The sequence below is a fragment of the Pseudopodoces humilis genome, chromosome 6, assembly GCF_049639895.1.
Source record: "Pseudopodoces humilis isolate 2021_Gansu_Grassland_sample_001 chromosome 6, ASM4963989v1, whole genome shotgun sequence".
NCBI classification, from domain to species: domain Eukaryota; kingdom Metazoa; phylum Chordata; class Aves; order Passeriformes; family Paridae; genus Pseudopodoces; species Pseudopodoces humilis.
In genome coordinates this window covers 53337686-53359117 of record NC_142205.1, presented here as the reverse complement: position 1 = coordinate 53359117, position 21432 = coordinate 53337686, and the positions used below count along the sequence as shown (strand labels likewise).

Sequence of the window (21432 nt, the reverse complement as noted above, 5' to 3'; positions counted from 1 at the left end):
AGTATCTATTTATCTTAGCAGGGAATGTGATCCTTGGATCTTCAGGATGGCTGCTTATGTCTTTGTAACATGCAGTTCCCCAGGCTGAGAGAAACAGCAGTCCCAGATTTCTACCATTCCAGTGTTAGTTTTGAAATGATTCCCTGCCACCTTCAGGGTTTTGCTCATGCATTTTTAGTTTGGGTTTTTTTGGTGGTGTGATAGAACATGAAGTTCGCTCTAAATGTAGCTGTTTAAAGCACATGCACACACTTCAATTTTCTTGTGTCCCACGGCATTCCTATTCTTAGGGTAGCCAGCATAGAGGGTGTCTTCCATCAGGCATTAGGGCAGCCACATAGAGTGTACATCATGACTGATTTAACCAGGCAGAGCCTTGTAATCTGCTTTTTCCTCTTCATGCTTTGGAGCTGGCCAGTGATAAGCGCGTGTGGGTGTGAACGAGTTAAATTATGCTATAGAGGAAGAAGGGCTGCTAGAGATAAGCGGGGTCCTGCATTACTTTAAAGCACCTAATAAGAGATCCTAGTAGACAGTTTGTGGTAGGAAATTGCACCACTGATGAAGTACTAACTGGAAAATCCAATCCTCTCCCTTCCCCTTCCAGCTCAGTCGTGCCTCAGTGGAAGTGACCACAGCTGACAGGCAAAGGGTAAGAGATGAACACCCGTTGATTAGGGCTAAGGGTAGGAAAGGCTTTATTGCTAATACCTAGAGCTTGAATTAGCACCAGGTTTTGGAAACAAACCAAATGTGTGTGTTTCCTGTCTGCTCAGAGTGGGAGAAGGAATCTTTGGTGCTTCAGGGGTTACCTTTTGCTTTTCTGTCTTGTGCTATGTTAGTAAATACTGCTGCTGCTGCTGCAAATTGCCTTAGCTTAAAACTTGGCATGGTGTGTCCTAAGACTTAATGTCTCAGATCTTTCATTGAATTTTGTAATCTTCTTTCTCCTTCCTGTTTAAAAAAAAAAAAAAAAAGAAGAGAGCTTCAGCTAGTTTCTAGTTCAATCAGAGGAGTTCTCAATGTCTTATTAGTATAGCATGCTTAACAAATAACCCAAACCTATTGAGATTAGGAGTGACAAAGGGGTATTACTAAAATCTTATGCATGCTTCTTATGGAATGCTGTTTTCTTTCCCCAGCTTTTATGCATTAGCATCCTGTTGTCTTTATTGAATTCAAGCCAAGTTAATTCCTTGGACCTTTTATATTGCATTATTTTTTTCCCTTCCCACGTTACCCCACTCTTAAATCCCTGACTTTCACTGAGCACAGCACAGAAGATAACACCTGACTGCTGGCAAGTTGCATCAACGTGACCTGTCCATTGCTGTCAGGGCCAAGCTGTCAATGTGCTGCTCCACGTGAACTGCTGCTTCTTGTGTAATTCTTGCTGCAGTTCAGGGCTGTGTGTGTGTTCAGTGTGTGGCTCAAGTTCAGTGTGTGTGTGGGCATGCACAAATTTGGGTTGCACGACTGTGTTCAATTGAGCAAAGTACTCCTTAATCTCTGTTTCTCAGAAACAACAAATTTCTGCATTGGCCAGTACGCCACAAATACCTGTGTCATTCTGTTCAGGGCTAATCTAACCACCTTGGAGGTAATTTTTAAAGATTTACTTAGAAGTGGTCTCAAATATGGCACTCTAAAAGTTCAGATTTTGGCCTGTTAGTCTGAAAAGCATTACATTTGGTTTGGGGCATTGTTTGATATTTGGGTTTTGAAGCAGAGTAATTTTGCAGTGTAAAAGCTCAGTCTCCTGGGTTTCAGAACATTTCTACTGCCTCGCAGATGGAGATGGCCAAGGCATGAAGGTGCTGATTCAGTACCACAGCTGAGCTGTCTTGATTACTCTTTGTCTGTGTAATGGTTTACTGACAGTTCACAAACCTGACAGTCACGCAGGAAATGCTTTTTTCTGGTTGTTTCCACCTCCTGCTGTGAGCAGCTGGATCTCTGTAGGATCATTTGTCATGTACGTGCTTCATTCACACTCATTCCTCTGTCTCCCTTGCCCAGGAAGGATACATGACTTGCTGAAAAGAGAGAAAATGCTATGCTGGGGCTACTCGTCTTATGGACAGCCTGGGATAGGTAGCAACCTCCAGGTCATCATTCCTGAGCCACAGGTATATGGGTTCATCCACGATAGAAATGTCAAGGAGGTGGCGTGTGGAGGAAACCACTCTGTGTTCCTGTTGGAAGATGGAGAGGTGTATACCTGTGGCTTGAACACCAAAGGTCAACTGGGGCATGACTGTGAAGGAAGCAAGCCAGGTAAGTCTGCTTTTTAAGCTTCAAACTGTCTTGAGGCTGGTGGGCTGAGAACATTATGGGAGCTGCTTTGTGCTGATTGCTGTAGAGCTGGAGCAGCCAGCAGAGCTGATAATCGTGTCACAAAACACAGTAGTGATGCTGAATAACACTGGCGGGCTCTGGAAAGCTAAAGCTGAGCAGCATGGGTGAAGAGACAGGTCTGCTCACTTTGCCTGGGAAATGCATCAAAACAGAGGCGAGCACAGATGGTCTCGGGGCAGATTTTGTTATCTGGCATTATGTTGTCTCTTTATAAAACGAGGAGAAGCCCATGAGTCACAAGTGTCTTCTGCTTTGTCTTTCCAATTGCACTGCATTGTTATGCCCACTCTTATTCAGCTGTTGCTGGGAATTTTCTCACACCAAAGAGTACAAGTGTATCTGTGTTGAGTAGAGTTGTGGAGAGCAAACTTGTGTTTGGCCAAGAGGGTTTGTGAGTTTTGTTTGCCCCTTTCAGAATCCCTCGTCGACTTGTGTCTTCACTCCTTCATGCTTTCTTAATCTGAAAGAAGATCACTTTAGTGTTGTGTTCCCCAGACTCATGTGCATTTTATCATTGTGTTCCTGTGGACAAGAACTCATGAGTGCTGAACCACAGGCAGCTACTGCCTCTCCTTCCCAGGGTGAAGGAGTGTTTTAATTGTAAGTTATTCTTGGAAGAAACCCTGAAGCCTTTCTTCTGGACTCTTGAATGTTGGCCTTCCAGTTTATCTTGCATTAACTTCTTGGTTTTGGCATGTGGTAAAGATACAGCTATTTCTGTTTCCATAATATAAAAGTCCTGTGCTCTGAGTAATTAATTCCTCAAACTGCAGGTTACCCTCTGTAGGGCTTGGGTCTTCTCTAGTGTAACCTCTTATTGCATGGTAGAAAGAGGAGGTGTCTGCAAGATAGCCACAGTTCCCCATGCAGTATGTGCAAAGCTGACCTGACTGACCCTACTGTGCTCCTTTCCTCTGTCAGTGTCTTTTGTCTCTTCCTCTCAGAATGAGTTGGCAGCTGTTGGATGATGTGGTGCTGGATTAGAGGAGTTGACCTTGAATCTTCCCTCTCTTGCTTTTCCTACAAGTAGTTTCTAAACAATTAGTGAAAGAGATTGGGAATAGCAGGAGTGCTGAAGTCCTCTCTGTGCAAGCCTTCTGAGGACTTGTAAATTTAAGCCGTGGAATATGTGAGATGCTTGGTAAAAGGAAGCCAAGCTTAATGAATATTCAGCTTAAACTTCTGAGGATACTTCATCCTGCAAATCACCCAGCTAACTCAAGACTAGTGAGGAGGCCCCAGAAATTCAGTACTGTTTTGAGTGCTGCAAAGATACTCTGAAGAACATCTTCGGGCTACGCTGCTGTTTTACGCATAAAATTAAGCAAGCATAAGCTGATGATGAAAATGGAGGATTGATAGCAAGTAGATCAGAGCTGGAAATGGACTTAATGAATCCTGAATGCTGAAGTGTAGACCTCTCTCAGCTATGTAATCCTGCTCAGCTAGATCTGTAGAAGAGGGCCATTCTGAGATTTTGAAGCAGAAATTAAAGGTTCCTTGTGTTTGATCACAAGTGCCCTTCTTCTACCCCTTAAATTAGGGTCTGTCACCAAGATGTGAAACCAAGTCCCAGTTATCCTACATGTTTACATTTTTCTGAAAAAAATTCTGCAGCACTGCTCTCTGAGGAGCCAGTGGCCATGCCAGAGAAACGGTGTTTCAACACAGCATTACTGGCTGTGGCTGCAATGGGATTTCTGCTGGCTGGAGCAGGTGGCAGGGATGTGCTGTAAAGCAAGGAACAGCTGCTCTTTTTAGCTTACAGTGAACAGTCACAGCAGCCTTTATGGTAAGAGTAAAGTGGGGGAGAGCCCCATCACACACTCCTCTGTGCTTTGTCGTACAACACTGGGAACTGAATTTCTTAGTTTTCATTTGCAAATGGGAACAAGAAGAATCAAACCTTCCTCTTTCACCCTCGCTTCCTCTGCATGGAATACAGACAACCTTACACCTTCTGTGTAGAAAGGCCTGTTGAAGATGGTCTTTTCCATTTCCCATTGTTGTGGGCCCATGAACAAAGCTGTGCCTGATAGGTGATGGAGATCCATGTGTGCGACACGGGGTCCTGAGTTGTTGGAAATGATAGAGAAGACTGTCAGGAAGAGTCTGTGGTAGAGAATGGGAGAAATGCCAGGAACTGTGAGTCCTGGAGCTGCATCTCTCCAGCTCTGCTGGACAGGGCAGTGTGGGCTGAAGTCCCTTGGTTTCCCTGCCCTGTGGCTTGATCCTGCCAAGCCTGTGAGGGCAGCTAGAAGTGGGTGACCTCTGCCCAGCTCTGGAAGTGAGCTCCATCTCCTGATATTGGAGGCTGTGACACAATACTGATTGTCCCTTTCAGGCAGCCCCTGGGGAGCCTTCTCTGGACTTCAGAAATGCTTACCAGGGCTTTACAGAGTGCCTTGGTTGTGTTTGAGAGTAACACAGAGACACAAAAATGTGCAAGGGGTTTTGAACCTTGTGAAGGCTTCATTGACTTCCTAGGGGTGGAGCGATCCCCTTCCTGCTGCCTGGGTCTTCCCTAACAGGAGACTCCCTTTTATTTCTCACTATCCAGTTTTGCTTCTCATTCATGCTGCTCATGAAAATGTCAAACAGTGGCACAGGATTGGTTCCGCAGTTCCTCATGGAGGAGCCCTTTGGAGGGCACCTTTTGAAATGAAAGAAAACATGTTAATTAGGAGCTGTGTTTATGGTCACATCTGCTGACCTTGTGGATATAATGTGGAGAGGGGGATAGCAGCTGGCAAAGTGATTCTTATGCCTCTCCTCTACAGGGAACACAAATTGCTGGGGGAGTGCATGCCACTGAAAAAGCATAAATCAGTAGAGGTTTATTTTCTGGAAGTGCTCTTTCCTCTGTATTTTACATTGAGGTGCTAAAATTAGTATTCAAGATGCCTAAGAAATTTAGCCAAACTAAAATAACATTCCTTTTGACTAAAAGCTAACTGCTTCTAAGTGTTTCAAACTCCTTCCTTTTGATAATACCAGGGTGATACCAGGTGTGACACTCCCATTGCTCTACCACAAGTCAGTTTCCCACATTGTCATGCTGTTTACCGGTTCAATTTTTTTTTCCAATTGTGGTGATTGGCAAGGTACTTGAAGAGCCCACCCCTCTTAGGTGTGGATATCTGGCTTTGTTAATACATACATGATCGTTTTTCCTCACATCTCCTTTTTTTTCCTTTTCCTCCCCAAAACGTTCCGTAGTTTGTGTCTCTGCAATCACTTGGCAGGGATGCAGAGGGACAGGAATGCTGTTCCAGCGTTCTCTCACCATGAGCATGATTAATAAAGCTTCTGTCTGGCCTGCCCTAATTTTCACTTGTGTTGTTACGCCCTTGAAGTCTCCAGAGTCTCTGACCATGTCTTAGGAGAAGCAACTTGGCAATTTTTGTAGTGAAGTATTGAAGCCTCTGTTTTGCAAAATTAGTCTGAGTCTGCATTGATTTCCTGAAATTTATCAGATGATGGCATACATTATGTCTCTAATGGGAAGCAATAATTTTGTACTGCAGTAGTTTTAAGGGGGGGAAAAAATATTCTTCATAAGTATATCTAAATTTTGCCTTTTTCAGTCCCGTAATTTCACTTGGATTGATTTTCTTCTGGTCTGTCATGATGTCTTGGCTCCCTGTGATGACTCTTAGATAAGTGTTTTATCTGAGTCTGCCTGCTGGAGAACAAAAGACAGGCTGAGGTACCTAAGGTGAAGGCTCTTCGGGGTCTGGGTGGAATTGTAGAGGAGTGTGAAACAACTAGCTGGTTGTTTGTGGTTTGTGAAGCTTTAAAAACCTGCACCAGTCTGAGATGTGGAACTTGTTTTTGGCTCTAGATATTTGTTCTGTTCAAGTAATTTGGATTGCATTTGACTTTGGCTAGTGGGAAAACCTGGGCTTTGGTAATTAGTGTCTCAAGAGAGCTACAGAACAATGTTGCAAGCCAAATTTGCCTCAAACCTTTTGTCAGGTAAGATACAGCAGAGAAACATGATTTTTTCACAAAATTCCCTGTCTGGATACAAATTTGCAGTGGAGCATTGCCTTTCAGTGCATTGTGGAATCTCTGCTCATAAATAGAAATATCATCATAATGTTCATTCTCTTTCAAGAAGCAGGAAAAAGCACCACCAAAACAAACAAACCAACCTAGGTGTTCCAGATCTTCTGGATTTCTCTGAACTGAGTGGCCTTTCTTTTCAAATGTAAGTCCACTTGTCCTGAGCCTCAGCAGAGGATTACATCTGCAGAGAGCTGTGTGTTCAGGGCAGCATGCTTGTTAATCATAAACCCAGGAACAGCTGAGAATTCAGATGTGCCACCTGCTTGGAAGGACAGTCTGTGTGGATCTTCCTGTTTTAGCCTCTTCCTGGTGGGTGAGAAGTCAGCCACGAGGTCCTGGTTGCTCTGGAGGAGAGGTGGCAGGGCTTGTGTTTGTCATGAGCAGACAAAGAGCTGTGTGTGTTTATGTTTCAGCACCCATTGTAAATGTTATTTGGGGAAAAAAAAAAGTAATTAAACTGGTCACCCCTTGCAGAAAGTCGGGTATGTTCATTTGTACTCATCCTTCTTGTTCCTTTGATCGGTCACAGGAGCTGACCAAGCTATTTCAGGTTGCTGTGCCTTCACTAGTGGCTGCAGTGGATTTGCTTTATGGAGTGTCAATTTCAGCTGAACTTGTGCCATTTGGGCTTCAGAATGATTTTAAAATTAGACGTCGGAATTTAAAATTAACTTAATTTAGAAACAGTTGGTATTTGGTTGAATGAGAAGTAAAGGAAGTGCTTTCCCTGAGATACCTTAAATGTGCCTACATTGTGTTGAATTGGCTGGCTGATGGATTTGAATATGCCAGATATTTTTAGTGGGAGTTGTTTTAAAATTTATGTGGTCTTGGTCATGTGAACTGACTTGTGCCAGTATTTTCTGAGACTGTGGGGCTGGGAGAACCTACAATGAGGAGAGAGAAGGCTCTTTAGGAGTGCCTAAACAAGTAAAAATCTGATTTCTTGACAGTAATGAAACCTAGTCAGCACCCAAAATGGCTCTAAGGTGTTCTCAGATGCAACTCTGAAGTCTTGTTTCTAAACACACATGTATTATTAGAACCACTGGATTCCTTTCTTGATTTCATTTTGCTGAGAGGTAAAAACAAGTATGAGCCCAGGGAAGCAAGATACCAGTTTTTTTTTACAAATCAGTATGGTCTGTTATTACAGAGGATATGAGGGACAGTTTTAATGCTTCTTTAGCTCAAAAGGCAGAGCTGCAGTAAGAATGACCAGATTTTTGCCTTCTGACTTGGAGGTTTGTAGGGCAATTTGGCAACCTGAACTTGTACTTAACCTCTGTTGTATTTGTTACTTGTCACTCCTGTATCATGATTACTCTTCAGAGGCTTTCTGAAGGTGCAGCTGAAATAAAAGCCTGCAAATTAAATAAAGGCTGTCTGCCTGCCTGGCTTGGAAGGAGCATGAAACCTTGGCACGGTGTGTGGCTGTAATGACTGGCCCCTTTCCTGCAGCCATGCTGAGGCTGGAAGATGTGTTCAGGATAAAATGGGTGGATAGCTGTGTGTGGTGAGTTAAAGGAGAGGACAGGGAAGAAGCTGGAGGAGATAGATTAAGGTTTTCTGAATGCCCCAGCCTTTTTGTAGTCAGAATAGTTGTTTGTGCTGGACAAAAGTGATGACTTCATTAAGCTGAGTAAGTATGGCTGAGCATCACAGCTTCTAGGAGAAATTTGAGTAGTTTGGTGCAGTTGATTTTGACTCAGTTATCTTCAGACAGCCCAATACTCTTACTTAAGCTGTACTGGAAATAAGACTTTATGTTAAAGATCTGTTTGAAACTTCATATCAGAAATCAATTATTTTTGGTAGCTGAAAAGAGCTGGTAGGACATGCTCACTCTTCAACACCTGACCTGCCTTTTAAACAGTTGCCTGCCTATAAAAACTCACCAAAAAGGAATCTACAGATGCTTATATCTTTTTTTCTCAGAATGCCTAGTAGATAATATATATTTTTTTTTTTTTAATGTTTAATAGAACTGCATTCTTTGCCTCCCTTTTTCCAGTCACCATGCTTGTTAGCAATAACATATTTTCAAGCAAGATTTGTGAAGCTGGTAGGAATGCCCTTGAAAGCAAAGGCAGAGGTCCTCTACTGACTGTGTACTGTGCAGGTGTGTCTTTTCAGAAATGTGGCTTTTTTTTTTGCTCCATGCAAACCACTGCAGGATTAAAATAAATGGGGACAGAGTAAAGAGCAAATCAAGTGCTTTTGAAAATTGTATAACTTAATCAAAGCCTGGGCCTGCCACAGGTGAGACTCTCAAGTGTCAGAGCTTTGCAGTGTGTAGTGCCAGCCCATCAAATCTGGCATCTACACACCCATTTCCCTAATTCCCCCTTCTTCTTCTGGTATCCATCCTCAGTATGTCCTGCCAAGGTTTAGTGCATCCTGCCCACCTTGGACTTGCTGCCTTGGAGCTGTGGGATTCGCTGACGTGTACATGGTGGACTTTGGAGGTTTCTCAGTAGTCATAGACCAGCCACAGCTTCTGTGCTGCCTGCCAGTGGCCAGCCTGCCTGGCTGAATGACCACCTTTACAGCTCTCTGCCATAGCCTGTGGAGGAAAATGGGTTCTCTCTGGATTTTCTGAATATATGTTTTCCCTCTGCTTCTTTAGCGACTCATGGTGTTTTATTTCTTTGAAAGAACTATCCCTACTAGTTTACCTCCGGGGTCTGAAGGTGGATTCTTCCCTCTGCCAGCTGAAGCTTGCCAGACTGAAGCCTTCTGTGCCTGAGCAGCCTTTCCAGGAGCCTGCTCCAGCTGTCTGTGCCCATGCCAGTCTGCATCTCTAGCTCCTGAGAGAGGCTGTGTCCTCTAGACAAAAGGCAGTGAAGTGGGGAGGGCTTTCTGTCTGTGCCTGAGGAAGGGCTTTGCTTTCTCAGGGTAGGTGTCTGCTCACAGCTGTGAGGGGGACTCACTGGCAAAGCATACTTGAAGTGACACCCTGGGATGTCACGGTGGCCTCTCACTTCTTGCTCTCGCATTCCTGCCATGACATGACCAGAAACAGCTTTATAAAGTGTAGGCAGTGTTAGTAACTGAGCCAGCCTCTCTCAGACTGGAGACTGGAAGTAGCCATGCTCAATAAATGAATGAGCAGTACCACATGTGTTATGCAGGTAAACCATCATCTTGATAAGAATCACTAGTGTCTCTGGATGAAAGGGGACTGCAGAATCTTTTGTTACTTGGAGCTTCTCAGCCGTGACCTATGGACCGTGTTGCCACTGCTGTGATCAACAGTGTTCTGGGGGAGTGTCACCTGCTTTGGTCTGTCCTCTGTCCTGTGCTGTCTTCTCCCCACACTTACTTTTTGTTCAGTGAGCCAACTCTCTATTTACATTTCCTCCCTTGTAACCAAATTATCAGAGTCTTATCAGCTTCGGTGCTGCTGTTGTCTGTCTGATTGGGCTGTTCTTCATACTGCTCTGCTTTCTGCTGCAGGCATAGTGCCATTCACGAAGTTCAGGAGAGGAAAACCTTAAGATTTGCAAACTGGACTTGTAAAACCCAGCCTTGTCGATGGATATAGTAAACTTAGGGTGTTGAGAAAGTCAGAAAGGGTGTTACATTTTGATGTAAACATTGCTTGTTTCCTACTTCAAAGTTTTTTCCCCATGCTAAGAGAGGTTTGAGCTAAAGGTGTGCAGCCATATGTAGGTGAGAGGAGCAGGCAGATAGTGAGGATAGCTGTCATATGGTGGGGATGTGGTCTCCCCGTGGGGTTTGCTCCTGTAGTAGGTGCAGAGCACAGTGTTTCTCACACCCTTGTATGCAATAGTGTAGTGTAATCTGAGCTCAAGATGCAACAAGCATGTGATACCTTCTCAGAGCCGCTCTGCAAAGAGCAGGAAGGTGAAAACGCAGAGCTGATGTCAGGCAGGGTGGTTCCAGCTGTCTACGTGTTGTGTGTCTCATCTGCCTGGCCATGCCAGAGACTGTAGAGTCACCGAGGTGTGTTCTTGAAACTGTCCAAAAACCCTGGCCTCCTCCCTGTGCACCTTCCTCTGGTTTTACTGCTGACAAACCGCAGCCTGCAGAGGTGGTGTGAGTGAAGCCACAGGAGTAATTTTAGCTGACTGGGTTAGATTATGTTTTCAAAAAAGCACATGACAGCTTTGCAAAGTCTGTGTTTAGTTTAAATGGTTTATAGAGTCTGATTTCTTCATCCCAGTCCAGGACTCCAGATATTTCCCATGACAGCTAGGAGTGTGGGATGCCTAGGTGGTCGGAGTTGAAAGTGGGCAGAGGGAAATCAGAGGGTCCTTCTTGGGAGCTTTAAGGGAGAGGGGAAGGGGCAAAAGGCCTTGGCAAACACCATGATTTCCGCCTCCCCAGTTACCAGTTTCCAAGTGGCAGAATCACACTTCCACTGGGGATGATGTTTTCTGGAAAAGCTGGTGAGTGTACTTGTGCTGCTGCTGCTTAAATAGCTGGTATTTTACTGCTAATACAGATAAAAACAGTGAATAGCTAGGATATGGAAGTAGTGCTGACAAAAAAAAAAGGAGAAACTTTTGTAAAGGGAGGGAGGTACCTTCTGTCTTGGTGTGCTTTCAATTGCAAGCATTTTGATTGTTGCACTTTGGTTTTCTCTTTCTCCAGTTTCTTTAAAACACTTAGACATGTTTTAACATTCAGCTGACTTCAGTAGGACTGGAATCGTGAAACTCATCACAGCCTAGAAGTAGAGCCAGGATATCCATCTGCAGAAACGTCTTTGGGATGTGCCATTGGAGACTGGGGAGTCAGCTGAAGCTTACTAATTAATGTACAAAAGTCTTGTCAGGGCATTTGGTAGATCCACTGTTGCTTACTTGCATTTTGTGCAGTGGCTTAATAAAACGGTGGTGACTGATAAGTTTGGGCCAAGATGTTTTTCTGTTTTCTTGTGGTGCTTGTTGAAAGCAGTAGCAGATTTTTATGGAGTTTTTGGCTGTTGAATCATGCTTCCCTAGGTGCTAATGCTGTTAGTATCACCTTGTTAGATGGTTTAATGTCTTGGTGCAATTCATAACCAAAAGGAGAGAACTCTGCTCCTTTACTATAATAATTAAGGCTTTTCAGTACTCAGAGAACAGAAAGATTATACAGGTGAAATTTAGGTTGCCGTTGGTATCTGATTAAATATTCAGCTGCCTTGAGCATTGAAACATTGTATTTCACACTTCTGATTTTTAGCTCTGTGTTGCACAATGCTCAGGCATCCTCAGTGTGCATATGGACTACATTAACAAGCATGTCAATGCAAAGAAATTGGCTCATCTGTCCTCAGACTTGCAAGCTGCTAGCCTTTAACCCAGAGGAATTTCTTAGCTTACCTGTTTCTCTCTCCCCTGTGTTTCTACCACCATCTCTTATCTGGGCAAGCTAGTAACACACCTATTTTTGAGAATCTGCAAGCGCTTTCTTTGCAGACACCAACAACCAAGATGAGCAAAATGCTCTGAGTTGCTTATTGTCAAACTAGGGAGACGATGAAGTTTTGGCCAGATGTCCAAGCAGACTGAAATCACTTGAAATGCTTCCAAGACACAGCTTCTTCTGACCAGGGATGCAGATTTTGCCGCTGAAGGTGTTACCTCAGGGCTGATGGTTTCCCTGTAGTTTCCAGGCAGAAGAAAGCCATCTGGTGCTGTTCCTGTACATCCTGGTACACATATGGCTGAAGGATTTTGCCCCATCCTCTAGCAAAAGCCTGTCTTGTGAGCAGCTGGAAGCTATACACAGACAGGGTGTACCAACTCTCTGATAAAATTACTAGGAGTAGGAAAGCTAATTAATCATTCATTGCCTGTGCATTCTAATTAGAGCAGTATAAGTGAGTACTTTGTACTTCTAGCAGTTTCAGACCCTGAAGATCTTGTATAGCTTTCCAAAAATGTAGGGACAAAGCATGGGCCCTGTTTTATAAATAGGGAAGCTATGGACTGATGGTGGGCTTGTCAGGGGTTTTCATTCTTGTCTCAGGTTTACTGCCATTCCCAAACCTTCAAGCTAAATGCACTGATTGTCAGAAAGTTGAGTTGTAGAAACATACACTGCTTATCGTCAACTTTTGCTGGAGTGTCGTTGCAAACCAAGAAAACACAAGAGCAGTTGTGGGAAGCAGGCCTGTCACCATTCACAGATGGGCTGTCCTGAAGACATTTTGCCTTATTTTTCAGTCCAGTGTATTTTATGAAGAGATCTAACAGGATGAAAACGAGAAAAATCCAAACCTTGATATACCCGCTGGTGTTGAGATCCACAGGATAAAGCGACGGAAGAGAGAAATCAAAGCTGGAACTCCACCAGATATGAAGAACTGATAAAGGACTTCTAAGCATTGGTGCTGTTTTGAGACAGCTGACAGCTTCAGGAAGAAAAGATTGTCAGTGTCTACTTCTTGGAATTTAAGAATTTTTGTTTGTTTTTTGAAAGTTTTATGAGGTGTTGAAACACTGTATTGCGTAATTGTTTCAGCCCTTCCCTATTGCTTTCAGGGTTTTGTTCTGCTTAGCTTTGCAGATAATTTTGCCTTTTAAGCCCCACTTGATGGGTTTTATTCATCAATTACATGAGACACAATACTAAGAATAAACTTCACCTTTTGTACTCCATCTCAGTGCAGTGATACATCTTCTCTAAGGAGCGAATAATGGTGGTGTGATGCTTTGGAAGTTTAATGTACACCAACCACTAAAACATCTAATATTTTGATGTGAGGAAGGGATGGGAGGTCAACAAAGAAGTAGTTGTTAGATAGATGTTTTTGATACCCATGTAAGCTGAGAGATGGTACATTCAGTGACTTGGCAGCTGGCAGTGAACTGGGACCCTTGTTGGACTGCCTGGGCAGCCTGTGATCCCAGCAGAAGGCTGGCTTTTTTCCATCTCTGGAAATAAATGTGTGTGTGTGTATAAAACTTAAAACTATTTGGCATTTACATTTCTTTGTGTCTTTGTGACAACAAACTGCTGTTGACAGGGTCTTAGGAATGCATTGTAGTAAGATGGGCCATACATGCACCTTTCTAAAGGCAAAGAGCTTTATCTCCCAGACAGGCACAGGTTTTTTTTTCTGTCTGTGGTTATCCAGCACGTCTGGGTGAGACTGTACTCTGTTCCATTGGTGAGCAGTGCAGTCACTGAAGGCTTTCAGTGACACAGGGCAGCCTTTCAAAACAAGTTGGTATTTATTTGTCTCTTGGGATGGCACATAGAGCAAGGTCACATTTATGTTGCCAAATTAAACTTTAGATGGAGTCAGAGGGGACTGAGATAACCTCGGATTTCTGAACCTATTGGGTGTCCTCTCAGTGTCCCAGTGTGTGAGGTCCTTGCCACAGCTGCATACCTCAAAGCACTCTATGTGCAATACTACTGTGGTCAGAGTCCTGCCTTCTCCAGCTTCTGATGTTAATCCTTGGTCACTGGAGTCTTCTGTCACCTCCCCGGGGTGCTGCAGTGATGCAGGAAATAAAACTTAACTGTGGCAATTACTGCTTTTCCCAGGGAAGTGTTTTACATGCCTGCAGGTTGCAAAACAGTCTCAGCTATGGGTGCCCCAGCATCCCATATTGTCCATGTTTGCTGTGTTGTCAGGCTCATGATGTCCCCTGGAGTGTTTGGCAGTGTGAAGGGAGCAGCTTTGGAAGCAGGGCTGTCTGGTGAATTTGTGACCACTTTTAGGAGCTCAGGTGCTCTGGGTAACAGCCATGTCTCAGTGTGCCCTTCCAGCACAGGTGAGGTGGTGAAGTGATGGGTTCATGAATCGAAGGGTTTTCCTTGGAGAAGTGGATGGTTTCATCCTCCTCTCCTTTTGATGGTGTGATCCTCTCCAGCAGCAGCTTTAGTTATGGACCTTCAGGTCCCAGTGTGTTGGGCACAGTGCAGCAGTTTGTCTTGCTGGATGTCTGAGAGGAAGAGACCAGAGTCACATGTGCTGCTGAGACACCTTGTCTGGTGTTTGTCACTGACCTTGATCAGCCCTTACAGCTGCTGGTTGTTTAGAGCTCTCAGATAAAAATAGGTTCCCTGATTTATATATGTATGTAAATGAACATAAACCAGAGCGCCAAGCAGTGCTATAGTTGGGTGCTTGTGGGCCCAAGTGGGAAGCTGTGTGTCTAAATTGAGTTACCACCCTCAAACCTGGCTGTGTCTCTGCACTGGCAGTGGGACTGGGTGAAATTAGTGCTGCTGGGAAGAGCTGCAGGACCAAGGGTGAAATTGGATGGCAGGTCTCAACTCTTCCTTAGATATTTGTGTGCTTGTTACTTGTAAACTGCACCTCTGTTGCCATTAAGTATTTTGAGTGAAACAAAGCACATGTTCAGGTGTTATTTTCCTTGGCTAGAAGATGTATTTAAATAGTTGCCACCTTTTTCTTCAGTAACATCCATCAGGGATTTTGCTCCTCATTTTCTTATTCCCAGACATAGAAGGCAAGCCCTCTTAGGGGTGCCTTTTTCCACACTAATTTAAGACACATAGATTAATTGGTAAGCAGCTTTTGGTGCTCTGTGTGTTGATGATTTCTGGATGCCTGTGGTGTGGGGTGTCATTTTCATGGAATGACATGTACTGACCCTTTCCTCTTATGTCCCAGGCAAGTGGGATTTCAGTAATACTGATCACTGCCTTGTAGCTTACAGGCTGAAATCTTTCTCCATCCACCTTGTGAAAAACAGTTCACACTTTAGAAGTTTAGAGTTTTTAGAAGTTTAATAAGGGGATAAAAAGGGACAATGCCCGCTGCTGGGGTGTTTCTGTCTATTGGCCAAAGAACACAAAGGTAGATTAAGACACTGTTATCTATATACTGTTACATTACTGAGGTACACACATATTCATGTGTTTCATGCATTATTCAAACATTCTTGGGAGCTTTTGAAGTTGCGGAAACTCTTTTGTTTGGCCTTGCATGCTGATTTATCTGCATGACATCCTGTACATTAGGTCAATATATTTTATTCTCTCATCCTGTTGTTTCACACTTCCCTGATAAGGAAGAGTTAATAAGTTCTTCTCCAGCTCCGAGCTCAGATTTGTGTCACTGTTACCACTTGGAGAGGTCAGTCAGCAGATGTGGGAAAAGCAACATAATTTCTTTACACTGCTTTCTTAGTTACACAGAAGCATTTTAACACTTCATGTTTTGCTAAGGCTTACAATATAGCACATTTAGCACACCAGTATTTCTATAAACTATGCAGTGCATACATAGATATAATATATTAATCACACAATTATTTCTATGAGCTATAGGGTGCAAAACTAAGAAATTGTGTTACACTAATGTGCAGCTAAAAGGAGTTACAAATTGTACCATATCCAAATACGATCAGTGATGACATGTAAAGGTTAATACATAAATAAGAAAGACAATATTATATGGTCATTTTTTTTAACAAACTGGAACACTTGTATTTATTCAGGGAAGAAAAAAGAAAAGCAACTTTGCTTTTGTCTGGCATGCAGGGAGCTTTGCCATCAGTTGTGTGTTATTTCCAAGGTTTTATTGAAAATCAAGACTTTTTTTCGTGCCCATTTGTAAGAATTGTGTAAGGAGTAAGATTTGGTTATAAGTGTTTTTAGAGTAGTTGTCAAACCTGCTTCAGTTGCCTAACACGATGTAATGATGAAAAGTCAGTTGTGGGTTGTCTTCCATTTTTTTTCTTTTAAAACTTTTATTCCTTCATCTCATTTTGCTTCCTTTATATGGTACTTTTTTTAATGAGTGTTTGACAGTGACAGTAATAGTTTGATAGGTTCAAACTTGTTCCAAGATTAGCGTGGAGGGTGAGGTAACACATACACATCAAGCAATAAGTTAAGGTGTGGTGGATGGGTTGTGGATGACATCCAGCTTTGTGGATGACTCATCTTCGTTGGACATGAGAGCTGTGGAAGGTCAAATATGTTTTACAGGGTCTGCTATCTTCTCAGTGTGGGATGATCCCTGAATCAAAACTGAGTGGGGAAACCTCAGATCTGGGTTATCTGTTCCTAAATAACCTGATAGTTTTTCCTGTGTTGCTGAGGCTGGCTGTCATTGTGCTTGAGGCACGCATACCTGCCTGTCTTCTGTGATCTTCAGTCCAGGCTTTCAGAAGAGCTCAGCGGTGACATGTTTTCAGTAAAGCTAGTGCTTTTTCTCCTGTAGGATGTTTTAAAACTAAACCGGGGATCAGTGCACTCCCCGGCATGGCTTTGCATGCGGATTTTCCCAGACCTGGTGTCCGTGTGTTGCTGTGAGATGAGTGCTGTGACCAGAGATGTTTTCCCTCTGTTTCCCTCAGAGCAAATCGGGGCTCTGGCCGGGCAGCACATTGTGCATGTGGCCTGTGGGGAGTCGCACAGCGTGGCCCTCAGCGACCAGGGCCAGCTCTTCTCCTGGGGCGCCGGCAGCGACGGACAGCTGGGGCTCACCACTATGGAAGATGCAGTGACAGTACCAAGGTAAGCATTTACCAGGGTCAGCTTTCCTCAGGGAAGCTCCCTGGAGGTGATGCATCAAGGGCTGCTCACCTTGGGAGAGTTACTTTCTCTCAGTGTGGCAGGAATAGGGCCCTTCTCATGTTGGGATGAAGGTGATTCCTTGTCCTCACTGCTGTTCTGGTGACTGCAGCTGAGCACTGCAAGTGCTCAGGAGCTTTGTTTCTGCCCATGGATGGTTGAGGTATGGAAAAGTACATTGGAGCGTGTTTAACTTCCTCCATGAAAAATGTCACAATGTTTTGTACAGAAAAAAGAGGTGCATAAAAGAGTACTTAAAACCAGAAATGCTGTTTGTACTTCATGGTGTTTTATCATGCTGTGTTAACAACAGATGCAGTCTCTCATTTGGTCTGCCACTGCAGATCCAGAGCAGAGCAGAAGTTTGGGGATGTCCCTCTAGGATGGCTGTTATTGAAACAGTATTTAAAGGAAGAGTTTCAATTACAAAAGATTAATGTTTGAGCTGAAAGGCTCTGTGGGAAGACAGTCTTTAACTTGCATGTTGTTCTGATAAAACAGAGAGAGAGAGAAAGAGGGGCTCACATAGCAATGTGATAGTGCCATTTTTAAAATAACATGTTTGTGGAATAAGTTGAACCTTTGACATGCTATTCTCTGTACAGAGCACTGAAGAGGGTTTGGTGCTGTAACTCACTGGAACTGCTAGGCCCATAACAGCATGAAAAATGTCAGTGCCTGAAAAAGAATAGTGAAAGAGACACCAAGAACCAGCTATTTTCACCATTTCCAGATGGCTGGATTCAGTGTTACAGCGGGAAATGTAGTTGAGTTACTAGTCAAGTGTCTAGAGGTCTCCACAGCTTTGCATCTATTATGTGTGGATCTGGACTGCCTTCAAGGCACTGTTCCTCAGTCTCAAAACCATAGATTCTGTGTATATATGCAACAAATATCTGAGTGGAAATGGAAATTCTTATCTAAGGTGATACCGTGTTTGTGAACACTTATTCTAAAATAGTGTCATCATCTTCAGGTTGATAAAGAAATTGAACCAACAGACGATACTGCAGGTTTCCTGTGGAAATTGGCATTGCCTAGCTCTGGCAGCAGGTACTGTGACATCCATTATTAATTACCAAAATTTGTGCTGTTATTTTGCACAGTGTCCAAGACTGCATATTTCTGCATAATAAATCAAAGACATCCCATGTCCTGACTGCTTTTGGGCCAAATGGAATGCTATAAAATGGATCAGGTACCATGAATATTGGGGAAGAGCTTTGCCAATACTGTGAACAAAGTAAATATTACACACAGACCACCCACTGTTTCACTGGTGAATGATGGCAGGAATGCTTGAAAGCTTTCCATCTTGATTTAGAAAAATGTGTGTAATTAATTTCTTTGTGTTGAAATTTTCCTTGGCTGTTACTCTTTTGTGTGAAACGTGGACTGGTTTTTTGTTCCACTGTTTGTTACAGCAGTTGTATTTTGTATTTTGCACTTACTTGCCTGTGTGTTTATTTGCCTGGTGGCTTCAAGCCATGGGTTGTTTTTTTTAGCAAAGAATGTCTCTCTTGATTTTGCTTTTTTTCTTTTCATCATGAGGCTTGGGTGAGAGTGAAGCCTCCAGAACTGTTTCTTTTTCATTTTGGCAAACTTGCTTTTCTGTTGGCTAACTTTCACCCACCATTCTCTTTCTTCCCTTGTTTCAGATGGCCAGTTCTTCACATGGGGGCAGAACAGCTATGGTCAGCTGGGCTTGGGCAAAGAATGTCCCTCCCAAGCCAGTCCACAGCGTGTCAAGTCTCTTGATGGGATCCCTTTGGCTCAGGTTGCTGCAGGTGGAGCCCACAGTTTTGCCCTGTCTCTCTCAGGGGCTGTGTTTGGCTGGGGAAAGAACAGCTCAGGACAGCTGGGACTAAGTGATGAACGAGGTATGAAAATTATGCTGCTAGGTGAAAGAAGGATAGATTCCTTTGGCCTAGTGCCTCTTGTTGCATTGCCAGTGTATTTTTACTGAGTGAGTCTAAAGCACTCAGCAGCTCCTCTGGGATGAAACGGCAGAGAAAGTCTCTGTCCCTACAGGCTTTCCATACTTAGCAGAAACAGAAACAAGTTTTTTTTTCCCTAGTGGGTGTTAATTTAAATGTGGAGGGTTAAAAAGAGAGGTCTTTCAAGTGTGAGTTTCAACATGCAAATATCAAAGAAAGTGCTCATATTCTTTCTCCCTCTTCTCAAAAATATTTTGCCCATATTTTGTTTGAAGCTGGTTGGAGCAAAGGCTTTCCCTGCAGAACAGCAGGCTGAACCCATCTCCTCATTTCCCAACATGACTTTGACTGGTGAGCATCTATATGCTACAAAATGACAGCAACACTGAATATCTCAGTACTGTGAAATGTTGTCTAGTTTATTTGTTGCACAGTTTGCCAGGCACATAGGGCCAATGGTAGTCTTTTCAGGTGGGGGTCTGAAAAGCCCAGATCTCTTCTGCTTGTCATTCACACGCTCTTAACTTTTTGGAATAATGCAAGTGAATGGAACATTTTCTTTGGACCTTCAAGTCAGCCTCTTTAATGGTTTCTGCATAATTCCTGAGCAGATTTAAGTGTCTAGGTGAGTTACTGAGTATGGATGTGATACCTAGCAATGCACCCAGATACCTTGTAGTGTCTCCAAAAGAAGTCTGATCTAACAGAAGCAACGTTCTTTCCATGTAGATTGGCAGATAAATGCTTCTAATTAAAACAAAGCTGCAGTTTACATATGAGAGGCTTACACTGACACAGGGCTAATCTTAAATGAGCAGAATAGGCATCAGCTTGTGGGGTGGTGCTGGTCAGGGATCATATTCTGCTTCCCCCTCCAGTGCCTGGTGTTGTAGTAAATATGTGGTATTTATGGTAAGTGAATCATGGTAAGGCAGTGTGAATTATACTTGTCAAACATGAACAGCAAGGTCTGCAAACATAGGTATTCTGTAGCACTGCTATTATTAGCAATTATGCTATAGAGAGATGGGTATTCTGTAGCACTGCTGTTATTAACAATTTTGCTACATAGAGAAGTGTCATTCCTGTCAAAAGAAAGATCAGAATGCTAAAATACAGAAAAAAGTAAATCAAAAATATGCTCTTAATTCTAAACTCATGAAAATGTGACTGTTTTTCTTTCGCTACCCTGTAAAAATGCACCTTACAAATCCTTAGGTGAGAATCTTAAGAAATGGGCAACTTCTATAGGTTGGATCCTGACATTTTGTTGGTATGAAATAAGCAGCTGCTTCCCTTAGTATCTGATTGTTTTGGGGGTATCTGCTGCTCCTTGAAGTGCTTAGTTTTTATTTTTACAGTATTCATCCCTGGAAGACAGACTTTAAATGATTAGGGCTGGCAGAGTGAAGGAGAAAAGCATTGCTTAATGGTTGGTAGTGATTAGCCTTTGCAAGTAGGAGGATCTTCTGCTTAAAGGATGACAACAGAAGGAAAGCTGAGTATTTAAATACACATTGGGATTCAGCTTACCATGTGTTTTACACAAGTGTCTCCCACGTGTCAGGGTTGTTCTATATGGGAAAGGTCTAAGTAAGATTTTGGAAACAAATATTTGCAGTCATTCCTGAGGAGTCTGAAATGGAGCATGAAGCTGAAGGTGGGTGTTTCTAGGCTGCCCTCACCATATCTCCCAAACAGCAAGTGCATGTTGAATTTCTGTAAGATAATCAACACGTGCATTCTTGCTCTGGACGATTTTGTTTGAGTCAGTCAAGTCTTTTAAGAATTCGAGGGGAAAAGCAGCAGTGAAGTACTCAAGGACACGTGGGGCCTTTTTCACCACAGTTGTTAAAGTTTCCCTTGTGCTCACAGACCACGTCTGAAAATCAGACTGGCAGTACTTTCCTTGGACATGCAGGCTTGTGTTTATGAAGCAGCTGCTTTATTTCCTTTGACTTCATTGCAGACAGAGAGTCCCCCTGTCACGTGAAGCTGCTGCGGTCTCAGAAGGTTGTTTACATCAGCTGTGGAGAGGAACACACAGCAGTCCTGACAAAGGTAAAGATGCTGACCTGGGAACCCTGGCCACTGTCTCACCTGCCTGATGGTTTCACAGTAGTCTTCTGTGTAATGGTAGAAAAACACAGATCGACTTAAGGTATTCTTCTGACCCCAGTAAGAGAAACTAAGTGGAAAGTATCACCTAATTGTATATTCTGAGATTCACTGCCGACACAATCCTCTGCTGGTTTTGAAGGTGAAGATGTTAATAATCTATGGCAACAAATAGCAAAACTCAGGTGGATCACTTAAAAAGATTAGCTTTGGGAGGAAAAAAATTAACAAACACACATCCAAAGGGGTGAAAATAGCATTTTGTTGGAAAATAGAGTAATACTGTGCATCAGAATAAGATGGAAGCTAAAATGGATGAGTGTCTAAATTAAACATTAGTACTCACAACATTTACAGGAGGTTTTCAGTTCCAAACCTGCCACTTCCAAGTGGTGTATAATTTAGTGGCCAGAGGACAGGGCTAGGGTTT

At 43.2% G+C, this 21432-nt stretch overlaps 1 protein-coding gene across 3 annotated transcripts in view; it reads left to right on the top strand.

Annotated features, from left to right (window-relative positions):
• The window catches only part of HERC3 (HECT and RLD domain containing E3 ubiquitin protein ligase 3), a 44974-nt gene that overhangs the window by 2562 nt on the left and 20980 nt on the right, over window positions 1-21432 (top strand). For 2 of the 3 annotated variants that reach the window (XM_005530296.3, XM_088056129.1), the window contains exons 2-6: window positions 2020-2277; window positions 16731-16890; window positions 17924-18000; window positions 18606-18827; window positions 20854-20945. In XM_005530296.3, coding sequence (XP_005530353.1) covers window positions 2052-2277; window positions 16731-16890; window positions 17924-18000; window positions 18606-18827; window positions 20854-20945 — 777 coding nt within the window. In that variant the 5' untranslated portion in view covers window positions 2020-2051. Of the gene's footprint in view, window positions 1-607; window positions 653-2019; window positions 2278-16730; window positions 16891-17923; window positions 18001-18605; window positions 18828-20853; window positions 20946-21432 lie in introns of all 3 variants that reach the window. The other variant, XM_014259049.2, reaches the window with a different exon arrangement.